Below are 15250 nucleotides of genomic sequence, written 5' to 3'. Positions count from 1 at the left end.
CCAAGGAGAATCATCAAAGTCCCATGCCTTGAGATCTCTAAGACTGAGCTGGATCAAAAACATCATTTTATGCAGTCCTGCAGACAGCATATACTGGAAACTAGGGTCTGAGGAGAGAGGTGAGGGAAGACAGCAGAGAGAGTTCTGGTCCTCTCACCGGCACAGCCAATTTGCTGTAAAAGATTTAGGCCCCCAAGGTCCACTTTACTTGTGGGTGGAGCAGAAATATGATGCCCCCACCACATCTCATTTAGCTCTTGCTGAGTACATTGAGGCCAAATCTCTGCAACAAATTTCATGGGACCTCCACGATTGCTCTCCTGGCTTTAAACAAAAAGCAAAAGAACCACACCCCAAAATTCAGCCTTGGGGAACTGCCAACTCATTAAGAGCAGTAGAAGTTGTGGCGGTGGCGCTTAACACCGACCAATGTAGGGTGCTGTCTTATACTAAGTCACATCGTTGGTCCTGTCTAGCTCAGTACAGTCTGCACTGACTGGAAGCAACATCACAGAGCGGCTTCTTCTCCCCATCTCATCAGCTCAAAACTAAACAGCAGCCTTCTTTGGGTATCAGTTTTAAAAAAACTAAAAAAATTACAACTTGGGAAATCAATCACAAATCCCCTGGATAAGAGATAATTTGATCCTTAAGGAGCAAGTTCTACTACATGAGAGCAGCCATGCAGATTGCAGAAACCCTCTTCGTATATTAAAATGTTGGATGTTTTTATCATTAAAGTGACCTGCAGTGCTGTTAAAAACTCTGAAGCTTGCTTTCCCTTCATTAGTGGGACCAAAGAGGGCAGCGTTTCAAAAATGATACCAACGGGTGCAGCAAGGATATTTTACGAAGTACAAAAGGGGAGCCCCCTCCCCAATTTGTTCTGAAACTCCAGCTGGGGAACAAACTGTCAAGTTTCCCTTTTTCTTAGCTGCTTTCTTATCAACCGTCCCCCTACAGGGTATAGTTTTCCCTCTTAGAATAAATGTTCTTTTACTAAGCGCAGGGCTACTAAGGTTTAATGTGTGCCCATGCATTCTTTTTCAGGAATGAGAAACTGACCATCTTCGTTCCTGGCATGTAGAATGGCAGCAGAGCCGTCCATGAGTAAGCAACCCAGCGTGCCAGATGAGCTGACAGGCCTGGGTTCTTCAATCCAGAGAAGATCTGGCTGCAACACGTCCCCTTTGGACACTTGAAACTCAGCCGTGTCCCCAGCCACACTACTGCACCCCTTCGTGGGGCAGAGAGATGCACCAGCCAGCTGCTTGGGGAATGGAGCCTTTCCAAGGCAGCTGATTGGCTGCATCTGTGGGGAACGCTCACTAGTAGATCTTCTGCCTGGGAGGCCCATCATTCCCTGCACACCCTGTAAGGGATACTGCTGCCGACTTGTACATTGCAGCCAACATCCCAGGGAAGCAAGCTCTTCCTTCATCACAGAATTGAAGAGTTGTTGTTTAGTCGTTTAGTCGTGTCCGACTCTTCATGACCCCATGGACCAGAATACGCCAGGCACTCCTGTCTTCCACTGCCTCCCGCAGTCTGGCCAAACTCATGCTGGTAGCTTCGAGAACACTGTCCAACCATCTCGTCCTCTGTCATCCCCTTCTCCTTGTGCCCTCAATCTTTCCCAACATCAGGGTCTTTTCCAGGGAGTCTTCTCTTCTCATGAGGTGGTCAAAGTATTGGAGCCTCAGCTTCACGATCTGTCCTTCCAGTGAGCACTCAGGGCTGATTTCCTTCAGAATGGATGGGTTTGATCTTCTTGCAGTCCATGGGACTCTCAAGAGTTTCCTCCAGCACCAAGAGTCATTTAGTCCAACCCCCTGCAATGCAGGGAATCTTTGTCCAATGTGGGATTCAAACCCACGACCCTGAGATTAAGAGTCTCATCCTCTACCAACTGAGCCATCCCAGCCAGTGTGGTTTAGTGGTTAGTGTGTTGGACAGCTATCTGGGAGACCACAGCTGAAATTCCCACTTGACTCCAAATCTCGCTGGGTGACCTTAGGTCAGTCGCTGCCTCTCGGCCTAATCTACTTCACAAGGTTGTTGTGGGGATTAAAGGAAGAGAGGGAGAATTTGTATGCCACCTTGAGCTCCTTGGAGAAAAAGGTGGGAAATAACTGCAATAAATAAATGAATGCTTTACTCATGCAGTATTTCATCCTTCCCACTTCAATTTCAGTGGGAGTCTCATTTGTTTCCTTAAGAAGCTACTCTCTTGCACAGGACCAAAGCACTAAACTGACTCTACCATATAAAACAGAGGTACTAGTGGTTTAAATGAATTACTATAATAAATAATTTCTGAGTTGACCCTACCAGCTCAATCCAGGGTAATGACTAGTTCAAACATACCCCCATGCTCAAAACAAACAAACAAACAAACAAACACAGAGGTCTACATTTTTTGGCTTAAGGAAGTCTACTTTCCTGTAGGTGCCTGTGTATTCTGAGCTTTGCTGCTCTATTGGTGCCCTGTTCATTTCAGATTTACATTGTTTCATCTTTGCTTTGTTTGCATGCGTTAATTGACCGCAATGCATTCCGATGCACTGGGAACAAGCCATGGGCAAAACGACATGCAGTGTTAAATGTGTGGTTGGCACCAAAAATGCCAACTGTGCATTTATTTCTCCCCTCCATAATAACTTTTAAGTGTCCACACTTCGCACATGGAACTCACTTCCAAGTGAACTATGGCAATCCTCCACATCAGCTATATTTAGGCAACAGGTAAAAACTGAGAATAATATTACCAGCTGCCACCAGCTAGCACACCTCCTGATGAATTGCACCGCATGAGTTGATGTAAAAATATAATCTTGGCCTCAGTAAAAAGTCTTAAAGCCTGTTTAAGGCCTGATAACTTTGTGGGCTCAAGAAGTCAAGTATGCCATGAATAGCAGGAATGCTACAAAGTGGCCCAGTGCAAAGGACACCCACGACTTCAACCCTGAGATAACCTTTAACCTCCCAGTAAATAGTTTTTCCTGTTCCTTATTAAAGGAGCTGGGAACTTGTCTCCTGGTGGCAGCTAAGCAATCCACAGCACCAATTGCATCAGGCTCTTCCTTGTCCTGGGTAAGCAGGCAAGCAGAGAGGGACTAGTTCTACAGCTTTTGGGCCGAGCAGTGACCCAGCATCATTCCATTGTTTTATCACCAACCTTTAGCTGAATCATCATAGCCTATGTTCATAATTGTGTCTCGGACGATCTGCTGGTAATCCACCACCGCTCTGGATGTGATCTCCCCGCAGAGCAGCACCATCCCGGTTTTGCACACACTCTCTACGGGGGAAGGAAAAACAAGTGAGAAACTCTGTTAGGTTGGCTCGAATATTCATTTACAGTAAGCATGTTATTTGCTCTTGGGTACCTATCACTATCTAGCATGTATACAGTCGTACCTTGGTTCTCGAACACCTTGCGACTCGAAAATTTTGGCTCCCAAACACCGCAAACCCAGAAGTGAGTGTTCTGGTTTGCGAACATTTTTGGGAAGCTGAACGTCCAACGTGGCTTCTGATTGAGGGCAGGAAGCTCCTGCAGCCAATCAGAAGCCGCACCTTGGTTTTCCAACATTTTCAGAAGTCAAACGACTTCTGGAATGGATTCTGTTCGCGAACCAAGGTACGGCTGTATACACACTGAGAATAACTCACTTTCCATTTTGTGCCTGCTCATCATACTGCAGTGACTTGCCCCCCTCATGAGATTGTTCCAGGGACCGAAGGCAGATAGGTATACAGTGGTACCTCTGTTTTCGAGCATCTCAGAAGCCAAACATTTTGGTTTTTGGATGCCGAAAACCCAGAAGCAAGTGCTTTCGTTTTCAAACACGCCTCGGAAGTCAAACAGCTTCCGCTGCGTGTTTTTCCATTTTCTCCATTGACTTTGCCAACCGCCCTTTGCGCCTCAATTGTCAAACATTTCAGAAGTCGAACGGTCTTCCAGAATGGATTGTGTTCAACACCCAAGGCACCACTGTACAACTCATTCAATAGTAATTAGACCAGTATCACCCAGGAAAAAAACAAAGCAACAGATATGCTCCCCAAACTTTCTATCTACCCAAGGGGGTAGACAAAGCCTCTCAGGTAAGAACCTCGTTGTTCATCATTCAGCCTTTATTGGCATAATTTAAACAACAAAAACCAAAGTGAGAACTTAAAGTCATAGGGGTAGAAATGAAAGCAAAATTGGGTGTGAGGAACCTCATTTTCTGGCCCCACCCCAAAATGATTTCTTTGTAGAGATCTACTTTTATATGCATTTTTGCCACTTCCTGGGTTCCATCTTTGTCACACTCTGGCGTGACCAAGGAATGGAATGCAGGGTATGGGATTTTGCAGGCATCCCTTGTGTTCTGTTGGGACAACAGGGAGACAGATACAATCTGGGAAACAGTTTGGAGGGGCTACGCAAACCTCCCCCCTGCTTTTGACACTTCTGCTAGTGGTCCTTGCTATGGGTTCCCCACTCCACCTATCACAATTATGTTTGGCTGGTAAGTGCAGAGCAGCCATCATTTCAGACACAGTGTCTTACCACAAGCAACCTTGGCATTTGGATCTTGCCTCAGGTGGGCATCAAGCACGGCATCGCTGATCTGATCACATATCTTATCTGAAAGAGATCAGTTGGGCAATTGAGAGAAGAAACCAGAAACATGCACTACTTTTGACACATGGGATTGACAAGCGGAAAGTTTTGTTCAGATACTCTGCATTTTATAGCTCTATCATATGCATGCTGCTTGCCTCCACCTAAGAAAAATTCAACAAATTGAATCCATTAAAAAGCCACACTGTGTGCTACAATTTGCCCCCAAAAAGCTACTAATCATATGTCTGTTATAGAGCATACAGAGATGGTGAACAACCCAATTCTCATTTTGCATCTTTTCAGAATATTGCGATGAGCTACCCTGCCCATGAGATTGTCCCAGCTCTAAGGCTTTGAAGGAGCAAAGACAGATCAGAGTAGAATTCAGTTCCACTGGTGACCAGACCAGCGTGGTCGAGACAAAAATGAAACAAGATACAGAGGGAATATGCCTGCAAAGATCAGGTACTGCTAAGGCCACAGCTGCCAGCAGAGCAAGTCTCAAATGAATTCCACCACCACCATCCCAGACTGAGATCCTCTAGTCCTCCCAATTCACAGGGGGAAGTATCCATAGGAAGAGTAAAGTGAGCAGGGATGGGAAACCTCTGGCCTTCCAGGTGTTCCTGGACTCCCTGACCGCTGGGTGTGTTGCCTGAGGCTGGTGGCAGTTGGAGTCCAAGAACATCTGGAGGGCCAGATTCCCCATTCTTGGGGCAGAGCTCACTTACCCTAAAGGACCTGTTTCTGAGGTTGCACCAAGAAGTCTCAGGAACCTCAGCCCAGCAAAGAAGAAGGAAATGTGGCTCGAGAAATCCAGCCCCTTGCCCCTCAGAAACAGAGGCCAACCGGCCTTCTGCTCCATTTCCCCAGATCCTAAATGGGAAGACATCCACTGTGGTGGTGGACAGCCAAGCTTGGCGAGTGGAGCATAAACAACACCAGTCTTTCGACTCTGGGAAGGGCCCATAGATCAGTGGTGGAGCGCATACGAACGGTCCCATGCTCAATCTCCAGGGCGGCCTAGGAAGGACCTCTGCCTGATTCTCTGGAGAGCCTCTGCCAGTGGTCTGGCTTGGTATAAAGCAAGACCCTCACACACATAAGACTTTAAGGTTTCTTAAAACAACTGCTAGTCAAAAAGGCTCAAGAAGTGCCCTATCTTTCCCAGTACATTGGTACCTCGGGTTACATACACTTCAGGTTACATATGCTTCAGGTTACAGACTCCGCTAACCCAGAAATAGTACCTCGGGCTAAGAACTTTGCTTCAGGATGAGAACAGAAATCGTGCTCTGGCGGCAGCGGGAGGCCCCATTAGCTAAAGTGGTACCTCAGGTTAAGAACAGTTTCAGGTTAAGAATGGACCTCCAGAATGAATTAAGTTCTTAACCTGAGGTACCACTGTAATGCTATATAATGAATTGAAAAGGATGTTTAAACTAACATTTGTAAAAAACAACAACAACAAAACAAAAAACCCAGAAGCATTTGGGGGAGGGCTATAGGGATAGAACTACCTAAACTGTATAGAAGCTTATTCATGTATGCTACAGCGGCAAGAATGTTACTTGCCCCAAAGTGGAAAGAAGCAGAAGTCCAAGCAAAGGAAGAATGGATACAAAAGCTTATGGAAAATGCAGAAATGCTGAAAGTTACCGGAAGAATAAGAAATCAAGATAACAAGCATTTTATAAAAGAATGGAAATGGTTTATGGAATATTTGCAGAAAAATTGTAAACAGATAAGAACACTGGCAGGATTATTGCAATAACCTGCAGTTTTATATCTTTAAAGTAGATGAATAAACTAGCAATTAAGTTAATCTGGAAATGCAGAAGATATTAAAAATAAATGTAAGGAACCGCAGAAAATGGGGAAAGGAAGTCAAGGTTTGAAATGTTAAAATGAGTGTAAAATTAGTGAAATGTATGAACCTGAAAAGCATAGATAAAATTAAATAAAATTAAAAAGAGAAGTGCCTCCTCTTTCTGCCTTGTCGCCAATCTGGGACACCAGATATTCATCAACATTGTAGATGGTGTTACTTGAGAGGGTTGGCCAATATTAACTGACTAGCAACTTCTCAGAATCCTGACTTCATAGCTGAAAACAGGGAACACTTACTGCATGATACCCCAGCTTGGATCACAGTACTAGCATGCTGTTTGCGACTGGGCTGATTAATTCCAAACATGACAATATCTGATTTAACTTGGGCTAACACAATGCTTCTTTAATATTTTTATTATTGTTGTTAATTAATTAAATTTCTATACTGCCCTTCATGTGAGGATCACAGGGTGGTTTACAATATAAAAACACAAGAATACAGTGGTACCTCGGTTTACGAACTTAATCCATTCTTGAAGTTGGTTCTTATATCAAATCTGTTCTTAAACCAAGGCACGCTTTCCCTAATGAGGCCTCCCACCACCAGTGCCCTTCCATCGTTCGGTTTCTGTTTGTAGAGAGAGGTTAGGTTGCAAACAGTGACACTACTTCCAATTTTGCGGAGTTCGTAAACTGAATAGTTTGTAAACAAGGCTGTTTGTAAACCGAGGTATCACTGTACATACTATTGTAACAAACAAAAACCATTCTCCTCGCACACACAGTTTAAAAGGCCATAAGGTAAAGGTAAAGGGACCCCTGACCGTTAAGTCCAGTCACGAATGACTCTGAGGCTGCGGCGATCATCTCACTCTATAGGCCGAGGGAGCTGGCGTTTGTCTGCAGACAGCTTCCAGGTCATGTGGCCAGCATGACTATGGACTAATCTGGCGAACCAGAGCAGCGCACGGATACGCTGTTTACCTTCCTGCCAGAGTGGTACCTATTTATCTACTTGCACTTTGATGTGCTTTTGAACGGCTAGGTGAGCAGGAGCAGGGACCAAACAGGGACCGAAGCGAGGAGCCAACGGAGAAAAGGCCCGTTTTCGTGTTGGCACCCTCCAGACCTCTCATGGAGAAGGCACATGAAGAAGGCCTCAGAGGATGATTGCAGGGTCTGGGTTGGAAGCTGTGACATATTCTACAACAGGCACATCCAACTCCCAAGATTGTGATCTACTCACAGTATAAAAAAACCTGGCAGTGATCTACCCATTGTCATTGGAGGAGCTTTTTTTTAGGGAGCCAGTGTTGTTGGGATAGAGATCACTCAGGGTCCAAGGATCGACCAGGAACACCCTGCAATTGACCTGTTGGACATGCCTGATCTACAACATCAACAGACCTGCTAAGGAGACCGGAAAGGAAGCTGGCTAGAAGGTAGGATGTAAACTTCCACTGGAGAAGAAGCTCTAGACTTGCCAGGGGGAACAGAAGCGGAATTTGATATTTTGATAACAGCAAATCCATGTGCATCAGAAAAAAGCCAGATTGGGTCATGTTGAAAAGAGACACTCAGCAGTGTTTGGGCAAGCAGGCTGGCAGGCAAGCTGGCAAAGGGGTAGGTACAAGGATTCTCTGCCCAGTCAGTGGCATCAAAGTCCTTGGTGGTGCAGCTAAACTCTTTGCGTGTGTTTCTCGGATCAGTTCTGTACACAAAGACAAAGGCTGCGATCTTAACCCTGCTTATCTGGGCGGCCCCAGTGAATTAAACAGAAGTTGTTTCTGAGCAGACGTGGTTTAGGACTGCACTTTACATAGCCTTTCAGGCATTTTGTGCCCATGTCTGGTCATCATCAGTGCGGCGAGGAGGCTTTTGTAATGCATGTGAGCCTTCTGGCCGGTCCAACCAGTACTCTTTGCTGTTCAAGTATGCATGATGAAATTCCCCTCCTGGTATGTGCCGGCCATGCTCCAATATCTAAGGAAAAGGCCCTACTGGCAGTGCATTTCCTTAACCAAAGTATGTGCCATGGCGGCTTGAGGTGGGGCTTTCTCAATCATGCCTCCCTCCTGTTGGATATATGTTTACTGATTCTTGTTGACCTCATTTTTTGTCACCTATGGAAAAAACATCCGTTCCATTCAGCGGATGAGGGTAAACAAACACTGTGTATTGTTTTGGGATTATATACTGTGCATATTATGATTGTGGTTATTTTGTAGTTTTATTGCCAAAGTTTTTACATTGTATTATTATCAATTGTCCCGTTCCCTGATAACTTTTGTTGAGGGACAGTTAATAAGAATTAAAAATAAGAATAATATTAATGTGAAGTGTTCAAAGCAAGCGCTGCTTAAAGCTTGAAGCCTTAGATGTTTCCTGCAACGGTAAATCTGAAATACTTCTCCTTCCCCCTTTTTGTGCCAGTATCCTGACTGTCAACACCCCAGAATAGTGGGGGGCAACCCTATTTTAACCTAAAAGCCCTACAAGTAGATTAGGGAGAAAGTGACTTAGGTAGCAGAGGGCACCCAGTGTGCTTTGTGGCTAAAGACCAAATCACTTGGGATCCGGGAGAACTGTGATTCAGTCCTTTTATTTCCCTTTTAAAACTTCTTGAATTCACCAGTGGACAGCTGACTAGGATAGGGGATATGGGGAGAGGAGTAAATTCCTTCCCCAGTTAAAATTCACTCCCCCTACAAGATGCTAGACTATATCCACATCCTCCTTCAATTCGCCAGCAGCTGCTTTTAATGTTAATTTTAAAAAGCCCAATTTGGCTCTGAACTCTGCTTTCCTCGGCCCGAGTTCAACTAGGGTAGTCAGCTTACAAACTGGCCCTGTCAACTTTGCCTTTAACAGCAACGAGATCTGCATCAGTTAAAGAGGTGATCATGTTCAGCTCCATGCCATGAAGAAGTCCATGTGTGGGTTATGCCTAAGCTCTGCTAAAGGCACAGGAAAACACCAAGCTGGCTTTGCAGTTGTTCTTCCTGGCCAGTTGGCAACCTTACGTCTAAGTGACCTTCCATCACATTGGCCCATTTAATCTAGAAGCGATTTGAGTGATGATTGCATCAGGCTTTATTTGGGTGGACGTGAACGCTCGGTCTTTCAACTTCTAAACGGGTCCATAGCGATAATGAACTTCCCAAAGCCATGTAGCACTTCCTCACAGGATGAATGATTAACCAGTGTTTGTACGGTAGGCAGGGATTCTGGAATGGCTGCCAAGTGGGGTGGGGGAAGAGGAGGAGGGGTTAGAGGCCAACCTCTGATTGGCTGGGAGGGCAAGCCACCCCATCTCCAGGGATGGCCAAAAGAAACCAAACACAAAAAACCCAGCTGATATCACCAAGGCTAATTGATAATGGACAGGGAGGGCTGCAATTTCAGGACCCTGCAGTGCCGTAATAGCTGTATCTTGGGAACAGAGTTTAGGTGTGGAGAGAGAAGGTGATCAATAGCATGGAGAGGGGGAGACCGAGTTGAGACTGAGAGAACTTTGAGTTTTTCTGCTATTCTGTAATACTTAAGAACTGTGCCTTTTCAAAAGATCCATCTTTAATACTTGACCCTCCCCCCTTAAAAGCAATTCTGAGATCCCAGACAATAGACAAAACCACTGTGTTGAACTGTTCCATCCTTAAATCATGAGAAAGGGTCTTGTTCTTTGTTCTTCTCCTTACCCAACTCCTTCAGGACAAGGGACGCCACCTTCTCGGTGGTGGCCCCTGAGAAGTCCATCCCCATAGAAACCCACCTGGCATCTCTCTCCCTTTCCTACCATAGGGGAGGTCAGCAAAGACATTCTTATTCTAAGTGTGTGTTTGCGGCAACTGTTTTCTGATTCTGCCGCTATATTTCTGACAGCTGATCAGTTTGGGGTTCATAACATTTGTCGTGGCAACTATTCTACAGTTTCAGTTAAATGGACGGAAATGCATGGAATCTTGTTTTTGCTCTAGATTAGGAAAGGAAGCTTCGAATATTTCGGATGAAATTCAAACAGAAGTTAAACTCTGGAAGGAGGGGCGGTGTGTTTACATAGAAACATTAACAGGGCCCAATTTTTTAAAAATTTCTTTTTAAGTGACAACCTGATATTGTCAGAGCCAAGTGAGATTACACCGACTAGTCATTTGTCCTAGCTGCCATGTTTGTTCAAACTTGCTGTGTGCTTTTCTCTGATGTTGCGTCACTGGGACACATGCGCTACACTGCTACAAAAAGAGCCTTCCAAGGCTGACACTGCACTTCTCAGAAATCTGTTGCAATAACTAAAACCCCATACCTGGGTGATTATTTACCTCATCTGACAGCTGTGAAATTTTGCGTAACGAAGCTGGACCCTGGCCCCAAGTGTGGGTAAAACATACTTACTTGCCTGGGGAAAGTGATATGTAAAGACTAGGCCACAATTTAGCAAGTAATTAATCAAGAGGATTTAACAGCACATTCCTAAGCATGTCTTCTCAGAAGTCCCAGAGTTCAGTTGGACTTAATCCCAGACATGCATTTCAGAACTGCAGTCTTAATTGTGGCTCACGCTATGCTGGGTTGCAGTTTCTTTCATCCAGTTTCGCTTTTTCACTATATAATATTGTTCCCCAATTGCACAGATGACCTAAATGTATTCCCCACCCCCAACAAAGGCATGTCTTCACTTCTAGGAACTTTCATCTGGTTTGCTTGCAGAATTGGTCTGTTTATATATCTGGAAGAAGCAAGTGGTAGACATTTTTCAGTCTTACCCAGGAGAAACTGGACTGTCCAGTGGGATGCCTGTCTTTGGTTTGCATCATTCACCTGGTCGCTCACTATCAACCCTCCCCTCCCTCAAGGAAGGCGGATAACCACTAGAGGAAAAGTATACAATTGCACATTCCTTCTGCTGACTGCTGTCTGCTCATTTCTCGTTAAGGAAAATACTGTAGATTTTGCACAACTCTACTTGACTCACACACACACACCATGGATCAGTGACAGGAGGCCCCAGGGCCAAATCCTGCCCTCTGAGGTGTACAAGCTGGCCCAGATACAGGAGACATGTGTGACAGGTCAAAGGAAGGTAGTCATGGACCTTACAAAACTGTGGCTATTCACACACATAGACTGTACAGGGGAATTTGTGTATGTGGGGAACACCAGACAGATAACAAACTATACTGTGTTATTTTATTTGATTATATTGATGGAACTGTGGTTTGCTTCTTTTTATGCTATGTTATTGTTGTGAGTCACACAGAGCTCAGCTTTGTTGTTGGGAAAAGCAGCATACAAATATCAAATAAACTTGTAGCTCTTGCATATCCCAAACCAGTGTTACCCAGCTGTTGTTGGACTACAATCCCCATCATCCCCAACCACTGGTCCTGCTAGCTAGGGATGATGGGAGTTGTAGTCCAGCAACAGCTGGAGACCCAGGTTTGGCAACCCCTGTCCTAAACCTACTCTTGCAGCCAAATTATACCTTCTTTGGCTTTCTGGAGCATCGATGTTCTCCCTAGAGCATTACAGTCTTTCATGTACACATCACTCAGGATCTGAAATGGGGGTGTGACCAGAAGGCCAAATAATCCCACTGAACTCCAGTTATCAGAAGATGCACTGACAATCTTGGAAGCCTCCAAGTATCTAGACAAAGCTTCTTCTTTTTAATATAACAACTCAGCCTAAGCTGTAAACTTTAAATAATCCTGTTTATTTCAGTGGGAGAGAACTGGGCATATGTTTAACTTCCCTATCTAAACATGCTTTAATTTGAGAGTTCAAGGGTTGGACGTACCATTAAGCAGAGAAAGACAGCTTGGGGATTCTAGAGAGGGAACTGGATCTCAAAACAGACCAGTGCACTTTAGCGAAAGGGAACAAAAACCTGGCCTTTCAAATAGAAGAATAGGTCCAGTTGTGGCCGACTCTGGGGTTGCGGCGCTCATCTCGCTTTATTGGCCAAGGGAGCCGGCGTGTAGCTTCCGGGTCATGCGGCCAGCATGACTAAGCCACTTCTGGTGAACCAGAGCAGTGCATGGAAACGCCATTTACCTTTCCACCGGAGTGGTACCTATTTATCTACTTGCACTTGGACGTGCTTTTGAACTGCTAGGTTGGCAGGAGCAGGGACCGAGCAACGGGAGCTCACCCCGTCACGGGGATTCGAACCGCCGACCTTCTGATCGGCAAGTCCTAGGCTCTGTGGTTTAACCCACAGCGCCACCCGCGTCCCTTATCATACATTTCATAGTCATCACTTTTTGACTTAACGTGTTTGAATGGACCTTCACAAATCTGAGACCACTGATACTACAGAAACCTTTGTCAAGTTTTCTAGTCAGTATGGCCAGCAGTCAGGGATGATGGGGAACTATAGTCCACCAAGAACTGAAGGGCTACAGGTTCCCCTCCCTTAACGTAAAAGTTCAAATGTCATTCTTAGTGTCTATAAATATAATGTAAGAAACAGGATCAGCCAGCGTCTTGGCATCACTGCCACTTAAGAAAAAAACTGATGGAAGCCTAAGGTGCTGGCAGCCCCATTAACTGGACAAAAAATGTCTCCTCGGTGTTGTGAAGTGGCAGAATTCTCCCGCAGTCGCCAGAGGTTGTTACGTGCCAGATAAGAAGTTGGCACAAGATATCCAGTTAATGCATCGAGAGGGGGGAAAAACTCTGGTGCGACCTCTCCCCCATCCAACTGAATGCTAATAACTAAACGAGTTCTTTTGTTTTGTTTTAATTCCGCTGACTGTTACATAATCAGAAGGAAAGGCCTGAATCATGCTGAAAGATATACAGTGCCAAATACACATCTGAGTACCTCAAACAGCTCTAATATGCGCGCATGCATGCACACACATACACCGGCCTTGTCCAAAAGATCATTTATCTGTTTGCATCTGCTGCAAGCACATCACAAGTCTCAGACTTGCCAGATAAAACAAACTTGAGCTGGAATGTTGGCACAGATAATGTCTATTCCCTTTTCTTTTAAAAAAAGTTTCAATTTGCCTTGCTTTTACAATAATTAAGAAAGAGGTGTAAGGAACCGGTCGCTTTGTGTATAGAGAGGAGGAGGCTGGATAATATGTCCTACCATCATGCCCAGCTGCTATGGGGAATGATTTACAGTTTAATGATATATCAAGCATGTGGGAGAATTCCACAAGGTCCAATGAAATATCAGATTAATGCAGCCCCCAGCTAAAGAGACCAAGTTCTATCGGTGTAGGAACATACAGATCTATTTATTTTTAATAGTTACACGGAAGTTTTAACTGGGAGGGTGAATCACTGTGGCTTACGAGCTCTTCTGCATAACTCCAAAATATGTACACACAAACCAAGAGGAACAGGCCTAATAAAATACACTATCTTAACGGTTTTTTAAAAGTGTGTGCACACCTAACTCTTGTTCTCTGGGAGTCTCACTGCAAACAGACGCAGACGTTCAGTATTTTAAATCCCATTGATTTCAAACTGGCTGCAATCCTATGTCCCTTTACTTGGAAGTAGGCTTGGCAGAACTCGCCAGGATTTGCATCCTAGAAAACTGCACAGAATACACTGCGTGTCATTAACACCAGCGAGCCTTTAGAAGCATGTAACTTTGGCTGGATCGTGTCCATCAGTGCCAGATCTGGCGCTATCAAAGCTGTGGCATGGACATTCCTGATGGGATTGTTCTGAAAGGTGCACGGTCAAATCGCAATACAGAAAGAACTGCAGTGGCTAGCAGTGATTTTGGAAGCTATGCCCCCTGGGGAATGAATCAGGGTCTGCAATGGCATCCCCGGAGAGGCTGCTTTTAGCTCTCACATGAGTCAACAGCAGGTGAAAAGAAGCCCAAAAGTTCGGCTGCGTGCACACCATCAATTTAAAGCACGTTTAAAGCACTTCCTCCGCCCCACAGAACGCTGGGAATAGTAGTTTGTTGCGGGTGCTAAGAACTGTAGCTCGGCGTGAACTACAGTTCCCAGATTTTTTGGGGGGTGAGGGGGACATACGTTAAATGTGCTTTATAGACACACGCACGCGGTATGCCTCCCCGCCCCCGCGCTAAAAAAAAAAAATACTACAGGATCTCCTTGCAACCTTTCAAAACGAGCTGCAATCCCCTGCGCCAAGTCCTTACCTGGGTGTCCTTCCCCTACGGATTCCGATGTAAACATGAACGTCCCTTCGTCTTCATTCAGTGTATGGTCGCACAGGCTATCCAGCGTCCCATTCATCATTTTTGCTCTCTTTTCTCCCTCCTTCCTGTTAACGCTTTCCTCTGCGTAGGGAAGAAGAAATCTCCTCGGAAAAGAGCAGCGCAAGAGATCTGACGTTGGCAACCTCTCCCTTGGAAAAAGGCAGCTACGCTGCGCTTTATTTAAACCGGCGGCTTCGGATTACACCTCCCCGTGCGTAAAGCGCAGGCTCCCCGAGGGCGCGCCGGAGACGCACACGCGACGGAAACGGCGGGTCTCCCTCTGGCTAGAGCTGTCACTCCGCCCGCCTCCAATATATGGAAAAGCGAAAGTGCCTGGGCGATCATGTGAGGAGATCGGGAGAGCCCATTTCCTCGCAGGGGAGAGGGGGAAAGCACGCTCCAAAAAGGAAAAAAAAGTGTGCGCGCGCAGGGAAGATCTCTCGCACGGATCAGAAGAATGCCTTTGTCTGCGCCCCCCTGCGGATCTCAGCCGCTCCTAAAAGGGCTGCTCTCTCTCTCCTAATTTTCTTTCGGGGGGGGGGGGGGAATGCAGAGGAAAGTTTGCCGAAGTTTGCGCGCTTCGCGGTTGCGTAACAGAA

General features: G+C 45.5%; 1 protein-coding gene across 2 annotated transcripts in view; it reads right to left on the bottom strand.

The window, feature by feature from the left end:
• The window catches only part of MAT1A (methionine adenosyltransferase 1A), a 24247-nt gene extending 8997 nt beyond the window's left edge, over window positions 1-15250 (bottom strand). Inside the window, exons 1-3 of one of the 2 annotated variants that reach the window (XR_014511163.1) lie at window positions 14592-15151; window positions 4562-4639; window positions 3179-3301 (exon numbers count right to left, since the gene is read on the bottom strand). Coding sequence is in view for 1 of the 2 variants with exons in the window: in XM_083440531.1 (XP_083296657.1) it covers window positions 3179-3301; window positions 4562-4639; window positions 14592-14691 (301 nt within the window). In the remaining variant the exon portion in view is untranslated. Of the gene's footprint in view, window positions 1-3178; window positions 3302-4561; window positions 4640-14591 lie in introns of both variants that reach the window. The other variant, XM_083440531.1, reaches the window with a different exon arrangement.

Source organism: Podarcis tiliguerta (assembly GCF_965153285.1).
Source record: "Podarcis tiliguerta genome assembly, chromosome: 5".
Classification (NCBI taxonomy): Eukaryota; Metazoa; Chordata; class Lepidosauria; order Squamata; family Lacertidae; genus Podarcis; species Podarcis tiliguerta.
This window is presented reverse-complemented; position numbering and strand designations above follow the sequence as displayed.